A 17,351-nucleotide genomic window follows, 5' to 3' on the forward strand; every position below is an offset into this window, starting at 1 on the left:
AACGAAGACCCAACCAATTGAATCAAAACTGGGAAGAAGAATGATCACAACCTTAATTGCTAAGTTAAAGATCAAATAATACAAGGAAGCATTACAAAACACCTGCCCTTTTACTTTTACTTGGGCTCTCAGATGTGTTCGAGTCAAATCCAAACTTCACCATCTCATCCTCCCCCATCATGTCCATTAACAACCTCTCTTGATCCTCCAAAGAGTTCACTTCCTAAAAAATCAAAATTTCAGTAAAAATGTTAATTTTTATATTAAAATATTGGGGTAAATTTATTTTAAACCCCTGAATTATCATGCGATTTGATAAACTCCCTAAATTTTAAAATCTCTCAATTTGAATCCATGAACTTTCAATTGCAGTCAATTTAAATCTATTTAAATTTAACCATTAACTTCTAAGGCAATACGCAAATTAAATTTAACTTATTTTTTTTAGCTTAAACTTTTGACATAAATAATTATTTAAATTGATGTCAAAATAAAAGGTATGAATTGAAATTCCAACTGTTAAGATTCTTCTTCATTTCAATTAAAATATTCAACCAAGTAAAGCAAAGTATTACAAATATTAATTAAATAATTAAAACCGCTTTTTCTTATCAATTCAAGTTTTTTAAAAGATTATTAATTTAACACCCAATAAAATAAAAATTTAAATTACACATTATTAATGTGTAAAAGAGAAGAGAAATGCTCCTATTTTAGGTGGATATTATTTTTTAAATTATAATAACATCATAAAAAATTGAACTAACATTGATGTTGTAGGAAAAAGAAATTACCTGCGGTGTTCTCACACTCTGCATCATCAAAATCATTTCTTGCATGAAATCAATGAATCCCTGTTGCCAGAACTCCATAATATTCAGCATTCAAGAAATCAAAATGGAATGAAAAGTACACACAGAAACAAAAGAAAACTGACCTCATCATCATCGTCTTCAAGGAGACCAAACAATCCGGCATCATAGATTGTTCTCTTTCCTTTATCTGACAAAACTGGTGTTTTGTAACATAAAAAATTAATAAAAAGAAATTGGAAAAAGGCTATAATTAATATCTTCAATTCTTTTTTTTTTTCTTTCGAATATACCTGAATAAGCCTCTTGGATTTCTTGGAACCGCCTTTTAGCTTCTCCGGCAACCTCTGGATCTTTCAACCATCTATCCGGGTGCCATTTCTTCAAAAATCACAAAACACGATCATAGTAATTAAATAAACCAAACCCATGTGCATGAAACGAAGAAAAAGCAATGAAGCTTGTAATTCCTACCATGGCAAGCTTGCGGTAGGCGCAGCGGATCTCATTTTCAGTGGCCTGGTTACTCAGACCAAGCACAGAGTAATAACCATGAAGCCCTACTTCAACGTCCGACATGTTTGGAAACTGTGACAAATTAAGGATTCAAGCTTAATTGGAAGTGGCTTCGTGGGGGTGGGGGAGGGGGTTTTGTATTAAATAATCAAGATATTTTCTGCCAAAAAGAGAAGTAGCTGAAAAAGGCCGTGGCTAGAAGGTTCGAGAGGTTTCTTAGCGAATGAGGTGGCCACAAAACTTGCCTACATATATGAAAAGCAATGTGGTGGTCCTTGAAGTGGGTGATTTCTGGCCTACATTTGGTCTTGCAACTTACTTTTTTTTTTTTTTTTTTTTTTACGCAAGAGGGGGAGAAAGATTTGAACTAGTGACCCCTGCTTTATAAGGTGTGGTCCTCAGCCGATTGAACTACCCCTTAAAAACTGGTTTTGTAAATTATAATTCAACCTAATTACTGACAAGAATGAATGTTATAATCTCTTAGTAAACATCTATATTCCGGGTGATATATAGTAGTTCACATTTTAGTAATCCATAAAGTAAGTGTCACGTGAATTACCACATCAATTTGTAAATATAATAAATGTCATGTAGACTGCTACGTGATAGCTCACGTTTTAGTATCTCGCGATAAATGTCATGTAACAAATGAGAAATTCCACTTACAAACTTGTCAATCATACTCAATTTCTATTTTTCCCCCTAATAAGATCACACTCACCTGTTTTTGTAACATCAAATTGAGTGGTTTGCTTACATGGTTTTTTAAGTGGTGATGACACAGTAATCAATCATAATATTAAGGGAAATGCTAGAGGTTAAAAAGTTTTTTATTTTTGGCCAATATTCTCCTACAAAATCAAATCAATAAATCAACCATTAGATTTGTGGGATTCATAATTGACTTATGTGGAGTTCATATAAGTCCACAAATCTAATGGTTGATTTGTAAGATGAGATGAGTCAAAGACAGATGAGCCAATGATTTGTGCAATGTCTACGCATGTCGCGATATTTTTAAAACGGGCAAAGAAATTTAATGAAAACAGGATGGAATGAGTGATTTAATAACAAATTAAACCTTAAGGATTGATTTGATCATTTTAAACCCAAAAAAGTGAATTGGTCACAGCTAAAACCAAGGGACACTGCAATTGGCAATTCTTGATTTGCTCCAATTAGCCTCTGAACTTAGGGTTTTATGTTTCATTAGTAGCAAAGAATAGAGGGGAAAGTAGTAGGGATCTGTAAACGAAAACATGAGTCATCCAATCCAATCCACTCAGGCAGGAAGTATCTAATGAACTCAATCAGTAGCTAGACAATTACAAGCAACAGGAATTATTGCTGTGCATTCAACTATATATTAGATTACAACAAAAAAATGAAAATGAAGAATATAGTAAAACTCCCCTCCCTCTCCAACGAATTCAAATAAATGAAAAAAAAAAAGAAAAGAAAAAAAAAAAATCGTAAAAATCAACCCACTTAACGTGTCTAAGTACATTTCTATTTTCTATTCCCAGCTTTGCGTTTCATATCCGTTGGAGCTGGCTGCCTCCCATTCCGCTGCAGATGGGCGCCTACCCCATTTGGAAGTTTTCTTGAAGGTGAAGGGCCTAGAGAAGAAGCATTGGCATTCTTGCTGCAAAAGTTAATCATAACTTGTCAAAAACGCATGCTAAATTGACCTGCAGAGAGTAATTAAAAATGGAGTATATAGTAACAAAACATCAACTTTAGATTACCTTAATTCTGGGCTCTTTACTTGCTTTGGATTGGCTTTCCTGGTTTTTGCCCCTAGACCATTGGTCATGCCAGTAAGTTTTGTATGATTGAATTGCCAAAGCAAATCTGGCTCCGAAGAATCGCTGGTGGCGGCATCAAGATCATCCATTTCATCAGTACTGGCAATGTTAAACTGGTTGCTTCCCATGAACATATTGTAGGATTGATCTGGGTAAATTTTGGAGGAATCTGGCAGATATTTCTGGTAAAACACATCAGCCAAGTCCCCATTATCTGCTGTCCAACTTCCTAAAGGGTTCTCAACTCTGCTTACATCATGCTTGTTTACCATGACCTTATCAACCCACTCGCCGGAGCCCATTTCTTTCTCATCCTCCCCGTAATTCTGGCCATGACTATTCACCGGAGGCCAGGGCGGTGAATTTGCTAATAGCTCGTCAAGATCAAAACTTTGCGTCTTTCGCCTCAGGGCAGAATTGCTATTATGCTGCAGAATAGCAATTGAATACTTTTATATAAGGATACAGAACAAGATACAAATCTGCCAGTCTATACATGGTGATAAATCCTTCTATCCTCCTACTGAAACGCCCTCACACTAGCACTTCAATCAAAAGTAGAAAAACATATTCAGCTCTAGATAAATACTATCAGATAATGGAAGGTCAAAGATCTATGGAGTCATGATCAGGGGACATTACTTACTTCTATATTGCCTACATCACCCATTGGTTGCCGGCAGCTATTGTGATCTCCCAAAAAACCCGAATCCTGCTTTTTAGATTGAAAAGGTGATAGCTCACTAGCTTTTGTCCTGTATTTTCCAGAGCTTCCAGATATAGAATTTGGTGTGCTCGCCGGATCCCCCTCTTTCCTTGCCAATGCAGCTTTAAGACTGGCAATCTGAAGAAAAATTGAAAAGAGAGTGTAAGAACAAATGGACAAGGTTCTTAAAATTACTATTGAGGACAATTTAGGAGACAAAGAGAGTGTAAGAACCTGTTCTTTGAGATCCTTGACATCTGTGCTATCTTTGTTTACTTTGGCAGCACCAAGTTCAACGGTGGCAACTCTCTCTGCAAATTTAAGTGTACTGATTGTTTCTCCAACAGCATCAGGCTCAGGGCTTATATGAACAAACATCAGCGTTTTGGCCTGCCCTCCTAAAATGATAAGTACAATCTCAAAATCAGAGTAATAATCTTTCAAGCAATAAGCCCATAAAGAGAGAATATTGTTCCCCTCCACTCTTTGAAAAAATGGTTTAGTTTAACCTTACCAAGTGAATCTTGGAGCAGTTGTGTGAGTTTGCTATTTCTATATGGAACATGCGGATTCTTTTGAGCAAGGGAAGCTATCACATCACCCAAAGCTGACAGAGATTTGTTTATATGCTGTGCTTCTTTCAGTCTATCTCCTGTCACCTCAGATTTGTTTACTCTCTCACTTCCTGCAAGATCAACCAGATGCATACAGCCACGAAGAATATTTCCAGAAGTCAAGTCTCTTCCTTGAACATGAACAGTCAAACAACTGCAAAGGTACAAATCAAAAGAACAAAAAAAATCAGCCAAACTAAACAATATTGTCATAGAAGCATCCATAGATTCAAGTATATCGATTCCTACCTATGAGAGCGGCTACTACGGTCATTTAGGGCTGTTGCACCCACTGCACGATTCCTTTGTCCAAGGTTCATCAGATCAATAACATCAGACGTTGATGACACTGGCACAAGGTTTGCATCTGGTACGCTAAGTCCATTATGAGAACTATTACGAATTTCTAATGTATTAACAATTAAGGAAAGCATTTTGATGGGAGGGGATTCTTAGCCACATTTGAATAATCAAGGTATATTGAACTTTCTTCCGGTATTGAACTGCAATAACAGTAAGTTCAAAAAAGAATATGATATTCAGAGCTTTCAGCCTACTATGGCTATCTTGAGAAGTTGAATTGATTTATCAAGATCTAATTACATAGCCATGTCAGTAACAAAACCAAATAACTTGCAAAGGATATCTTTTGTTATTTCCATCAGTGATAAGGAGGTCCCTAACTTGCTCGTTATAGATCTCAATCATCTGAACAGAAACATCATAGCAGAAAGTGTCCTTTCTTTGATTTGCTATATGAAACAAATCGCCCAAAGCCCGATAATTTACTCCTTGGTTTTTCTCTGTAAGCTCTCTGGGCCCAGACTAGACATGTAAGCAACAAAAGTTAGCCACATTTGCATAGTTTGATAAACAAACATCAATGCACATATTATATCATATCCTCAGAAATAAATTTATTGCACCCTACCATGGTGAATGTTTTTCCAGATCCCGTTTGACCATATGCAAATATGCAAACATTGTAACCATCAAGAACAGACCGAATCAAAGGCTGCATATCAGAGAAGACCTCCGCTGCAATACATTAGGAGATAAAACTGTAAATTTAATGTTAATATCTGCGTATCTGAATAGTATCTATATGAAAACCTTACCAACCTTGAGTTGCAGATGGCCCAAAGACCTTGTTGAAGCTAAAAGGCCTCTGGCCTTTTCCATGCTTTGATGGAGTACTGATAGTGATACTTCCATCTTCTATATAATCCACGGTGCTGAAATGATTTGATTGCCCAGACAAGAAAGGTCTCACTCGACAGTAAACCCTAATGCTTCCTGATAAAAAAAAAAAAAAAACCATTTAATCCCATTCTGAATACTTAAGCTTTAGGCAGTCAGTGATTTTCCTTTTTCCTTTATCCCAAGCAGGAAAACAGTGATATTCTTACCCTTGAGATCCTGCACTTGATTGTATAGCTTACGATTTTCCTCAAGAACTCTATGATACCCAGAAGCAGCATGAGCTAGGCCATGAATGTGCATACCTACAAAGAAACAAACAAATTTTCAAATCAGACAAAATGCCTTTTTTTCCCCTTCTCAAACACCCCTCCAGAAAGAACAGAAACGAAATAGAAATAGAAAGAACCCAATAAACAAAGAACAATTTCTTCCTGAATCCTACCCAGATTGTGGAACTCCTCGTGAAACTTCATTTGCATAAACTGCATACCAGCTTTTGTAGCGTGAAGAGTATGCTTTAGCTCCTATAGAAATTTAAGATTAGCCTTACAGCACTAAGCAGTTAAAGAAACAGAAAATAGGAAATGGTGGAGGATATGCCAGTACTGTTCATACTTGAATGTCTCCTTGTTGTTGATCAAAGGCCATTTTCTGTTTCAGGAGTTGACTTTTTGATTTCTCATCAGAAATGTGCGCTTTTGGGACAAATTCCTCTTTCTTTATCACTTTCTCATTTTTGTCTTCATTCTGAAATATTACAGAAACAATAAAGAAAATGTCAGCAATCCAATTTATATTCCAATCATAGGCTATGACATTGAAGACCTGCTTTCTCTAGTGATTCACCAGTGTATATTAATTGTTAGGTACCTGTTCAGATGGTAAAGAACAACAAATTACCTTTTTATCACCAGAAGCAAATTTCAACAATGATTTGCTGCCATGAGAAACAGCCATATCTTTTGGAGTTGTTTTCATCTAATGGTTACAAATAAATGAATAAATAACGAGTCAGATAGGTATTAATTAAGTTATAGGAAAAGTAGAGGAAAAAAAAAACTTGTTTAGGATCCAAGAGAACATGTTTATTGATTTGGAATGTGCATCAATTCCTAGTCCTAGGTTGAATGTCGAAGCATATTTGATCGCATAATCCATATTGAAAAAGGATCTCTCTGCCCAAATTGTTTCTTTCTGCTGAAGAAAAAAGAAAGAAAAATGATAGTTTTGGACAACCAAAGCTAACATACCAGCTCAAATTGGCTTGAAATGCGATGCTCAAACTCCTCCACAACCTTACTTAGCACAGATTCAACCAACTGTTTCATGCAGAGGAGCAATATTAATTCACAAATAAGTAGTAGCAATAGCATCTGTAATGGGATAAGCAACAAATTGAAAAGGGCAATCGGGCCTTTTCAAGTAGTGAATTGAATGGAACTATACAATGTAAAAAAATTACTAAAAATCTATCCAAAGTAGGTTCGTAGTTCATGTCCTTGCACACTGATACACATGGTACCATTTGTAGTAGGCCCAACTTGATCAGCAAATTATTCTTAGCTAAGTTCACCAATTTAACAGCAGCTTGTACATTTTAATCCTTACCATTGGAACTTCTTCAGGCTTCTTATCCAATAGAACCGCACGAACAAGCATACTCAAGGAACCATTAGCAGGCTGCAAGTAAAAATCCAACAAAATTCAAGCTTCTTCAGTCAATTTGGCAAAGTAAATATATAAACAAGCCTAAAATGAAAAAAGTTAAGCTTACCAACCATTTTATTAAAATCAATGTCTGAGGACAGCACATTCAAAGATTTTTCACTCGTTGAGGAGTTCCTTGACAAGGAATTCGTGAAGGGCTCCGAATTTTTCCTCACAAAAGATTTTGCTGACACGGTTGGCTTTACATTTCCACCAAATTTCCATACCCCATTTCCCCCAGTCTGTTTCCATTCGCTGTAGGACTTAAGCGCCAGAACACAATTTACAACCCTTCCAGATTTCCCTCCCTGAAATTTAACAAATTTATTTTGAATTACTATACAAATTTCTATCCGTAAACCATAGCTGTTCGATCCTCAGCATCTGATGTATGTGAAAAATAGGCTAAAAGTAACAGAAATTTCTATGTTAATGAAAAACAGAGATACTAAATTCTCTAATTCTTTGAGAATCCTGATCCCTGAAGCCTGAATACATACTTGTTCCAGATCAGACGCCTCAAACGTAGGAATTCCCATTTCCTGCACAGCCACCAGAAAATTCCTCACATTCTCAAAGTACTGAAATGCGGACAATGCGGCCCCATCAGGAACCAGAGCAGAATCACATGGACTTTCCACCACCTGAAAAGAAATCAAACTGCTGCTTAAACATCCCAAATTGAAAAAACAAAAAAGACACAGAATTGAAATGAAGATAAGGATGAGGAAAAGGCTAACCTTGGGCACAGCTCCAGAGTAAACCTTGTTGAGCACATTGCAGAGAATGATCCCACTTCTCAATCCCAGCCTGAACTCCTCCTCCGACGGCTCCGCCGGCAAATCCTTAGCCCCCACTACTCCCACCATCTTCCTCAGCCACCCCGCCGCTTCGTTCCTTCTCGACGCTATCAATCACCAAAACAAAACAAACCCATCAACCACTCGCTCCCATTCATTCACCACAACTAACACAAACTTACTGATTTTCCTCTGTTTGGATGCTGAGAAAATGAAACAAGAAACGAAAAGAAAATAATAATATAAAAATAAAAAAATACCAGCTTCCTCAGCTTTTCTAGACTCGAGATCAAGACCTCTGACTCGACTCCCGTGCTGTTGGAGCACATCCTCCACCACCTCCGCCACTGAGAACGAAAATGCCCCCTCCGTCGTCGACGCCAACGAACTCATCAAAATATATTTTGCTTAACTCAAACAAAACTTACTAGCATTAACTAAATGATACGATATGATCTTTGAAGATGAAGAAGATCTGGAGGAGTTGGGGTTGGTTTTTGATTATGAGATATGATGTTTCTTGCTGGTGGTGTTTGTTTGAGGTTTCTTTGTTACCAATTCATCACACACATACACACACACAGAGTCACATTCGCCATGGACCTTTTGCTTTCTTTTTCTCTCTTTCCTTTTCACTACAAAAGTGGGTGCTTTCACTCACTGCTCTTTTGCTTTATACTCTCTCTTTCCCCAAAGCTACTCTCCCGAACCTGTCCCCGAGCCACCCCAGCTTCAAAATCCAAACTGTTTTTTTTTTTTACTTCCTTTTTTTTTGTCCCTATCCCGGTTGCGTTGATGGCGCGTGCATAATACGTGCCACAATGAGTAAGGTAGCGGTTAAAAGTGATTGGAATGTGATTTTACGCGAATTTAAGGGTGCGTGGGATTTCCAGATTGAGATTTGTTGGGCATAAAATGGGCTTGTACCCGACCCAGTGGTCTAGATCCGGCCAGTTCTGCTACTTCATTGAACTCTAAAACGCCAAGACCAAAAAATAAAAAAACACCCACCATGTTTAATAATTTGAAAGAGTTGATGATTGTTAGAATTCTTCTGCTATTTGTATTGGGTTTACTAAAATTCAAATAGTTAATGTTGTCAAATCAAGCAGAAAAAAAAATAGAGCAGATATGGGCAACTAGTGAAAGATATCCGAGCCGTGCTTAAAATTGTGTCAGTTTGGAAAATAGTTCATGTCAAACGAGAGGTAAATTTTGCTGCTCATGGTTTAGCCAAAGCAACCGTTAAACATGTCATAGATCAGATTTGGATGGAAGACATTCCTCCTTATATTTCTGATATTGTTTTGTTAGAGCATATAGTTTTATGAGATGAATAATATAAATATTTCCAAAATTATAACAATGACATGTCCCTAGCATGTAATTTTTAAATGTATTTTAAAAATAGACTATGGAAATTATATATTCTTAAGACATATATTTGTTTAATAAGCTGAGTTTCAACCCAATTTAAAAGAAAACATTTTCCTTAAATAACATAGCAAGTGTTTTTGTATACCACCCAAAATGAACAATGTTAGCCTTTTCAATGAAAAAAAAAACATTAATAGTTAATTATATTAGTAACAAGACATAGGATTAGTGTCGGTCCAATAGGGAAACAAGTTGGATTGTATGATGCCAGATGACAATTCCAACAAGTAGCATTAATTCAATATTTATTATTTACAACTCTTTCTGTCCCCTTTGATCAATTCTCCTTCTCCCTGAAGGTTCTTTGCTTTTTATTCTTTCTTTCTTTCTTTATGTTTTTGGTGCCAAGTATCTTTAAATGAATTGATAGAGGTTACAACTCGACATTTTTTGGGAGATTATTGTGTTTGGATGAGATATTTTGAGGTGAATTTTTATTCAAAGTAGTAGTAAATTAAAAATTCATGGGGATGAAAGTCATTTTACAAATTAGATCCAAAATATTATCATTACTAATTAGTCTTTATTTATTTTAGCACATTTTAAATGCATTTAGTTGTAGAGTAATGTTAGTTTAATTATAGAAATACTATTGTTAATACTGCTACCCTTTACTTTAATAATCTATCCTTTTCTGCAAAATGTTTTCCAAAAAAAATATTTTCTTCTACTTAATTTATTGATTGTATGATTAATTATAGAAAACTATCAATTTAAAAATTTAATTAGTCTCCCATTTTTGTCACAAGGCAAAAACTATTAACAAATATGTATTTATATTTGGATAATTAAAAACATGTATTTACTAATGCCAAAAATCCTAATTTAGTTGGTGTGAGCGTAACGTAAACCTCAAACTATTTATACTTCACTGTGTACATTTGCGGGTTCTATATATGCTACAAATATTTTTCCAATTCGATTGGGTTGTTCTTAACCGGTGAAAGTTTTTCCTTAAAAAAAGAAAAAAAAATAAGAACACTATCATTCACCAAGAATATCTTATTACTCACATATTCGGATCACGTCACATCAACTTTAAAGAATAATAAGTAAATACTTGTCCAGTACATAACAGTTCTCTGTCAAACAATTATAAAGAATTTTAATTTAAAATTATATCCGTCTCCTAAAAAAAACATCTGGTTCCGCCCCCTACCCTAAAAATTCATCTAAAGAAACATGGCTATCACAATGACTTTGATGCATGATGCATATGGTTTTGATGGTGATGGATAGCGCTATATCCACAACCAAAATGGAATAAATCCCTCCACTCATGGTTCAAAAAACTATTCAAATGTTTGAATAGTCCTTCTAAGACTATGCAAGTGGGTGGATTTGTCCATTTCCCTTGTGCTCTTTGCACATTAACGTCACACAAAGTCATCTTCTAGCACCTACTTAGTAGATTCAATTTAGTAGGTCCTCCTAGTGTTATGATTCAAACCAAGAAGGAAAACGACAAACTATATGACTCTCTGAAATAGGGATTCATTATTTATCACAAAAGCATCTTATTATATTGTGTGGAGGGGGGAAAGGTTTCAAAAAGCAAAGGTGAGACAGATTTTTATGCATAGTTTATCTAGGTTGGCTCTCCCAAAACCTTATACCTAGTATGTTGAGAGCACAAACAACCTATTTTGACTCTATAGGATCTTGTTTGTGCATGTATCATTCCATCATAGGTCGCATTATTATCAATCTTGATATCATGTCTAGAGTCTTTAGATATTGCTCAACTTAAAAATTTAAGTTTAATTTTAGGTTCAAGTATGTTATATTTAGTCGCTCACTATTGTATACTCTATACAACGTTCTAACAATTTTAATTTTTTTTTTTAAATAAAAATATTAACAGACAACTCAAAGAATAAAACGGACCCCATAAAACATGTTTTTCAAATAAAGAATAAAAGAACATAGTCTACAAAAGATGAACAAATGGAATTATACATGTAAATGCGTGTGCATTAGCATTACGAATCATACTAAATGTTTGACCTAAGCTCCATTGGTACGATTGCCAATGCAAAAAGAGCATAATGCTGACAAAAATTTTACTAGCAACCTTTTTGTAGCATTGTATTTGACCTCAATGATGAAGTGATTGGTGAAAGATTTATTTGGAGAGAAATAGGTGAATGATTTTATATGAAAGACAAAACCAGTCCTTTTTAATCCATATTTCTATACTGAATTACCACATTACAAAAACCCCCCCTCCTTTTTATTTCTCACCTCTATTAAGGAGACAAACTTTCAATAAAGGTGAGCACGACTACCAACCATGTACCCATATCCAGGGGGAATTTGACTTAGATGTTGTAAACAAAAAAAAAAAAATAATAATAATTTTTTATAATTTTTTTAATGGTTCATATTTAATTTAACTCTCTTTTTCGAAAAAAAAAATCTCTTCTATTTTTTTTTGTATAGAATGTAAGCAAAATCCTATTCATGGAAGAAAACAAGAACTGTTAGAAAATGAAGTAAATTTATCTATTTTTAGAATAAGTGGTAATTTAACATAATATCAGAGCAAGCTTATGAATTCGATCATTGACTCTACAATTTAAAATCAGAATTTTTCATTCGAAAGAATCCAAGTATGAATAAAGGGTGAGACACGATCAAAAAGAAAAAGTGTAATGGTTAAATTGAGCAATTTCCCCTGGTGATCTTGGCTAAGTTTCAAAGCCACGGAAGCATAAAGAAAATTTGCTACATACCAACACAGACTTAAGCAAGTAAAAAAGGTTTGAAAAGCAAGCAATTTCAATCATCTAATACATCCAATTGTTGCTGGAAAATGTCCCACCAGTTGGTAGGCAATATGTCCTTCTCATCTAGTGGAATGGTTGTTGAAAACAGTTACCCAACAGCTTATCCAAGCTCACAATGATCATCGAATTAACCAGAGAAAGCACAAGAACCCTTGGCCTTGTGATCCAAGTAACACATTCTGTCATTCTTGGAATCCTACCCTAATCAACTTCTGCCTCTTTTTTCCAATCTGACAAAGGAAGTTACCCAACAGATGTTGCCACATTACGGACCAACCAAAAATGCTAATTTACTAAGATTAAGGTATGTTGTTTTAAAGTATTAATTATTTTTTTAGTTTTAGGTATAATTAGTGATTTAATATGGTATTAGAGCATACGTTTTAAGTTCGAATCTTGTCTCCATATTTTACGTGAAATATTAAATTATTAATTAAATAATTAAATTCATTACATATGTAAGGAAAAAGTCTTGCAAAACCAACCGATAAAATTAAAAACGTTTCATCTAAATTGTTCATTCTTTTCCTATAAAAATTCTTCCCCATCAGTGCCATCACCCATCTTAAATCAAATAAAAAGGGATTTCTAATTTGTAATAACTAAACTCATTGAATCCTTTTATTTTTTTTGTTTTTTTTTTATTTTTTTAACAATTAGTTGATAGCCAACAAGCATGAGCCACGATTAGAATAATATAAAGGTTAGGAACACTGATATGAGGGCATAGCTGTCAATTCGGATGTTTGGTGGCTTCAACGTTCAAAAAATTCAAATAGTTGGTTCGGCACCAGAGCCACAAGGTTCGGATACCACTGAGGCCCACGTTGGAGCGCCTTCAACGGGACCCATTTTCACGGGCGCATATCACAGCACAAGAATCTGATTCTAAATGCCAATGAGCACAACCTTTGAAAAGTTGCCAATAAAAATTAGCCACCTATCACACAGAAGTTTCTATCTCCCCACGCGTCTTGTTGTGGTTGGACTGTTCTGTAATTTTCACAACCGCCGGCAACGTGTGACAAGCTGAAAAATCTTTGCAGCTAGCACAGGACCACCGGCACCTGAAGCGCGTGATACGTGTAGGTGTTGGAGATTAGGAGTTAAAAAAGAAAAGTAAAATCCAGAATTCAAGAAGCTGGAGATTTGCCACTGCATAGTTTGATCAAGGAATGATGATTGAGTAATTTGTATTACTATTTATATGTTATAAAGTTAATGTAGTATTATAACATATATGTCATGGCATTCAGTGCAAGTAATAAATATTTGACAATTTTTTATGGAAAATATTTAGAATATTACTGTATTTATTATAACTTTCTTATAAATTTACGTGATAGTCATGTTATATGGGTACAAATTTTTAGCTACAAAATTTAATTAATACGTGAATTGTCCGTCAGTTTGTAAAAAACTTGTATTAAAATCTATATACTATATCAGTTTGTAGTTCTTTTGAAGAGTATTAAAACTTTTTGCAATTATGTGCTGTAAGAACAATAATAGGTATTCGAAAATTATTGCCAAATGTTAGGAATCCAATTCAAAAAAAAAAAAAAAAATTAGGCTCCGTTTGCTTCGATGTAAATTTTTTTTTTGTTGGAAAATATTTTCAGCAAAAATTTCAACTGAAAATATTTTTTGACATTTAATTCATATAAAAAATCAGTGATGGCGACGACGATGACCTTTGGCTGGAAGAATAAATTGGGAGAGAGAGTGTGTGCAATAAGGAGAAGTTCAAACTCAAAAAATAGTTTACAAAAAAAAAAAAAAAAAAAAAACCATTTTATGCAACTTAAAAGAGGTTTTTTTGTCAACCGAAAATATTTTGGTTTAATCAAGATTTGCATTTGCCGTTGTACCAAACACCAAAAAATATATAAAAAAAAAAAGAAAAAAACATGTTTAATAAAAAGTTTTACTTTGAAACAAACGAAATGTTAATGAATCACTATTTGGTAAGAAACATGTTTCTCCCACCTGGCCTATTTCAAATGCCCCAAGGTGGATAAAAATGGGCTAATTATGGTTATCAGAAAAACAATACTCTTGGTGGTTCAAGTCTTTGCCAAAGTAGGACATCCCTTCTAAAGATCGAAATCGTTAAAAAAGCAGCAAATTAAAATCCTTGGAAGCAATTTGTTTAACAATTACAAATTAATGAATAGATAAAGAAAAGGCACATCACATCTTGATACAGACTTTGTGCTTGTCACATTACTTAATAGTGTCCCCCAAAATGTGCTGTTAATTGAAGCAAAAATAAATGAACTGTAAATGGAGAAAGCTGGTGATGTTTGTAAGCAATTTGGGATAGACATCCCCACTAATAATTTTGATAGCAAATGTGAGAGATAATTTAAGGTTAATCTACCTAAGCAAATTTTGGACTCCCGTCTATATTTTTGGGCAAGTAATTCTCTCGTATTTGCTATCCGAATCTGAATAATTTGGACTTCAAATTGCTAGAAATTCGGAGCCAAGCAATTTGGCTAACACGTCACAATTGTGCAATTTTCAGAGGATTCTATAATGGTACAAACATGGCACATGCAGAATGGATAATCATTCCTAAAGGTGCAAATAAAGGTGGGTTAATTGTTGGATTATAATTGCAAGTGCCATTTCAAGGAAGCTCATCTGTCACAGTAATTATTTCAGTGCCTAAAGTTACATGGTAAAATGCTTTTTTCTTTATGAAAAATCACATGTTATGTGAGCCCAGGAGGGTGATGCTACCCATAACATATGATTTATCTTCATGAAATCACAATGTAAGGTTCACATCACTTTCTGCAGCAGCAATGTGCAGATTCATGCCTTGAAGATGGTGAGCCACATCATAAGATGGAAGCACATGCGTCATTATCTTATCGAAAGGTAGCACAGAACTGAAGTACCAACATGCCCTTGATATAATTTTTTTTGCTTAGCAAAACAATTATGGGTTTTTGGGTGCATGATGGTCTCCAACTAAAGCAAAAAATAATTCCCCATATAAAAAGTATCATTTAAGCAATCATGCTGGTGAAAAAACACAAACCTCGTCCTCATACAATAATATAATGCATTTGTTTATGAAGTTTGGTCGAAGAAACTTAAGTAGAGTTATATATAAAGCTTTTCAATTACACCTTTTGACAAATGGGTTTATACCAATTTGAAAAGTTTAATGTTCTCATGCTTTTTGGACCATTTTTCTTCACTTTTTTTTTAATTGGGTAGGGAGAATTTTTTTAAAAGCAAATCTATTAAACTGACATGTGTCTAAAATACACGTAATTCTTACGACCTTTGACATTAAAGATGCCCACATAGCAAAAGACCTTAAAGTTCCCATTATCTTAACAAAGTTAAAAGCTCATCATTGTAATGATTATATACTGTTTGCCAGAGGATAAAAAGTAATTATTTTGGCAGCCCAGAATGTAAGAAAGCTCTGGGGATCAAATACAGATCATACCCCCTCCTGGAAAGCAAACACCAGCCTAACTCTAACAACACATACACAGTCACACAAATCTGTGGAAAAATCTAACAAAATTTGGATACATTAAGAAAGCCAAGCCTTTATTTCCAAGAAAGAGAAAGAGTTTGTTAAGAGACCAAACTTGGCAGCAGTTAGGCCTTGGTTTTTGAGCTTCCAACCTAGTGCTTGTTGTTGGAAGATTTGGTTTGGTTTTGTTTTTGATTAAACAAAGAATTAAAGTAGTGAATAAATAAGAAAGGGAGAGGAGAAGAAATATCATCATAGGTTGTCTTCTTTATTTATGGGTGGGGCAGCCAACATTCCCAGTAAATCATGAAAGCATTGCACTCCTGCATCTTTTAGTGACTCCATAACTTTTGAGCCGACCAAACTATCATGAGGGTTGAGAGGGCAGCCCTTCTGCTCCTCACATTCCCCTCCCACCCATTCCTTCAAATTATACTCTGTACTTTGTTGTAACATTTTGTTTCTAATATTTCACACCAACTAAAAACACCCACCAGAAGAAATTATATATATATATTTGTTCTCAAAATAAAATATGAAGAAAAAAAATGCTGAATTGGCCTCTATAGTTTGGAATTTTGACAAATAGTTCATTAGGGTACTAAACACTCCCTTGGATAAGCAAAAAAAAAAAAAAAAAAAAATCTTGTCGTTAGAAAAGTTGATAGAATCTGTTAATGTGCTAAATTAACGCCAATCATATTGTGACACTGATGTGGCACATTAACAAACAATACGAAACATAAAATACTCATAAAAACACGAAAGTAGTTAGCACTTTTATATTACATCAGGACACTTTTTCAAACCAAAAACAAGAAACACCCCCTCCAAAACACTTCAACAAACATATCCCTAATACTATATATAGGTTGCCCATCTTACAGGTTGTTATGTCAACTTCTTATTCTTTTTTTTTTTTTCTCTTTTTTTACATGTCCACACAAGGGGAGAGGGGAGAAAAGATTCGAACTAGTAACTTCTGCTTTATAAGGCGTGGTTCTCAGTCGATTGAGCTAAGTCAACTTTTTAAGGAAAGAAAGAAAGAAAGTAAAAAAATTAAGGTTTTAGGACAGAAATTGAGATATCCACTACTTTTATACAGTCCCATGTGTGTGAGTGATGAACTAACAATCAAATGTTGTTTTTAAAATACATTAATCATCGTTGTCCAACCGGAAAAAAAGGGGGAAATGGTCCTAAAAAGGCTTATCTTGATTCACAGACTGGGCCTTTTAAGTTGTCTTAGTCTTCAAAATGAGAAGATAAAGCTCGTGGAACCCTTTTTCCTTATACCAATGCGTTGTCAAAATAATGGGCACTATCACCTTTATTAGCTTATACTTAAAACTGGCATTGGGATGGAAAGAAAAAAAAAAGATGATTTTTCTAATCAACTCCATTCTTTTAGTCCAAAAGAAAAGAGCTTTTGAGTGGGGTAACTTCTCTGG

The 17,351-nt window shown here is 34.6% G+C and overlaps 2 protein-coding genes across 3 annotated transcripts; both read right to left on the reverse strand.

Moving 5' to 3' along the window:
• Positions 1 to 34: 34 nt before the first annotated feature.
• Positions 35 to 1,460, reverse strand: LOC132172607 (uncharacterized). Of its 2 annotated transcripts, none has more exons than XM_059584137.1 (5): positions 1,287 to 1,460; positions 1,106 to 1,193; positions 938 to 1,002; positions 795 to 854; positions 35 to 223 (listed from the first exon to the last, which is right to left on the reverse strand). In XM_059584137.1, exons 1-5 carry the CDS (start codon positions 1,389 to 1,391, stop codon positions 92 to 94), a joined length of 450 nt encoding a protein of 149 aa, XP_059440120.1. In that variant the 5' UTR covers positions 1,392 to 1,460; the 3' UTR covers positions 35 to 91. The 2 variants fall into 2 exon arrangements, with proteins under 2 accessions (XP_059440120.1, XP_059440119.1); XM_059584136.1 differs by having other exon boundaries at positions 938 to 1,011.
• Positions 1,461 to 2,627: 1,167 nt separating this feature from the next.
• On the reverse strand, positions 2,628 to 8,792 carry LOC132170699 (kinesin-like protein KIN-14I). The gene is made up of 19 exons (XM_059581778.1): positions 8,430 to 8,792; positions 8,110 to 8,276; positions 7,870 to 8,013; positions 7,441 to 7,677; positions 7,271 to 7,342; positions 6,913 to 6,981; positions 6,563 to 6,640; positions 6,278 to 6,409; positions 6,105 to 6,186; positions 5,869 to 5,964; positions 5,582 to 5,755; positions 5,391 to 5,497; positions 5,104 to 5,284; positions 4,709 to 4,868; positions 4,360 to 4,613; positions 4,080 to 4,243; positions 3,786 to 3,983; positions 3,080 to 3,567; positions 2,628 to 2,976 (listed from the first exon to the last, which is right to left on the reverse strand). The coding sequence occupies exons 1-19, from the start codon at positions 8,560 to 8,562 to the stop codon at positions 2,841 to 2,843; spliced, it is 3,072 nt and encodes a 1,023-aa protein (XP_059437761.1). The 5' UTR covers positions 8,563 to 8,792; the 3' UTR covers positions 2,628 to 2,840.
• Between the last annotated feature and the right edge of the window lie 8,559 nt (positions 8,793 to 17,351).

Source organism: Corylus avellana, chromosome ca2 (genome assembly GCF_901000735.1).
Source record: "Corylus avellana chromosome ca2, CavTom2PMs-1.0".
In the NCBI taxonomy this organism is placed as follows: domain Eukaryota; kingdom Viridiplantae; phylum Streptophyta; class Magnoliopsida; order Fagales; family Betulaceae; genus Corylus; species Corylus avellana.

Bases quoted from the DNA above. Each gene is read 5' to 3' on its own strand.
- LOC132172607 (XM_059584136.1), bottom strand. From the start codon at position 1,391: ATGTCGGACGTTGAAGTAGGGCTTCATGGTTATTACTCTGTGCTTGGT. The intron at 855-937 runs GTCAGTTTTCTT...TTCTGGCAACAG, and splicing joins TTGAAGACGATGATGATGAG to GGATTCATTGATTTCATGCA. The intron at 224-794 runs GTAATTTCTTTT...TTGATTTTTTAG, and splicing joins AGAGTGTGAGAACACCGCAG to GAAGTGAACTCTTTGGAGGA.
- LOC132170699 (XM_059581778.1), bottom strand. From the start codon at position 8,562: ATGAGTTCGTTGGCGTCGACGACGGAGGGGGCATTTTCGTTCTCAGTG. The intron at 5,498-5,581 runs GTTGGTAAGGTT...AATGTATTGCAG, and splicing joins TGGGCCATCTGCAACTCAAG to CGGAGGTCTTCTCTGATATG. The intron at 3,568-3,785 runs GTAAGTAATGTC...GCTATTCTGCAG, and splicing joins GTGATGTAGGCAATATAGAA to CATAATAGCAATTCTGCCCT.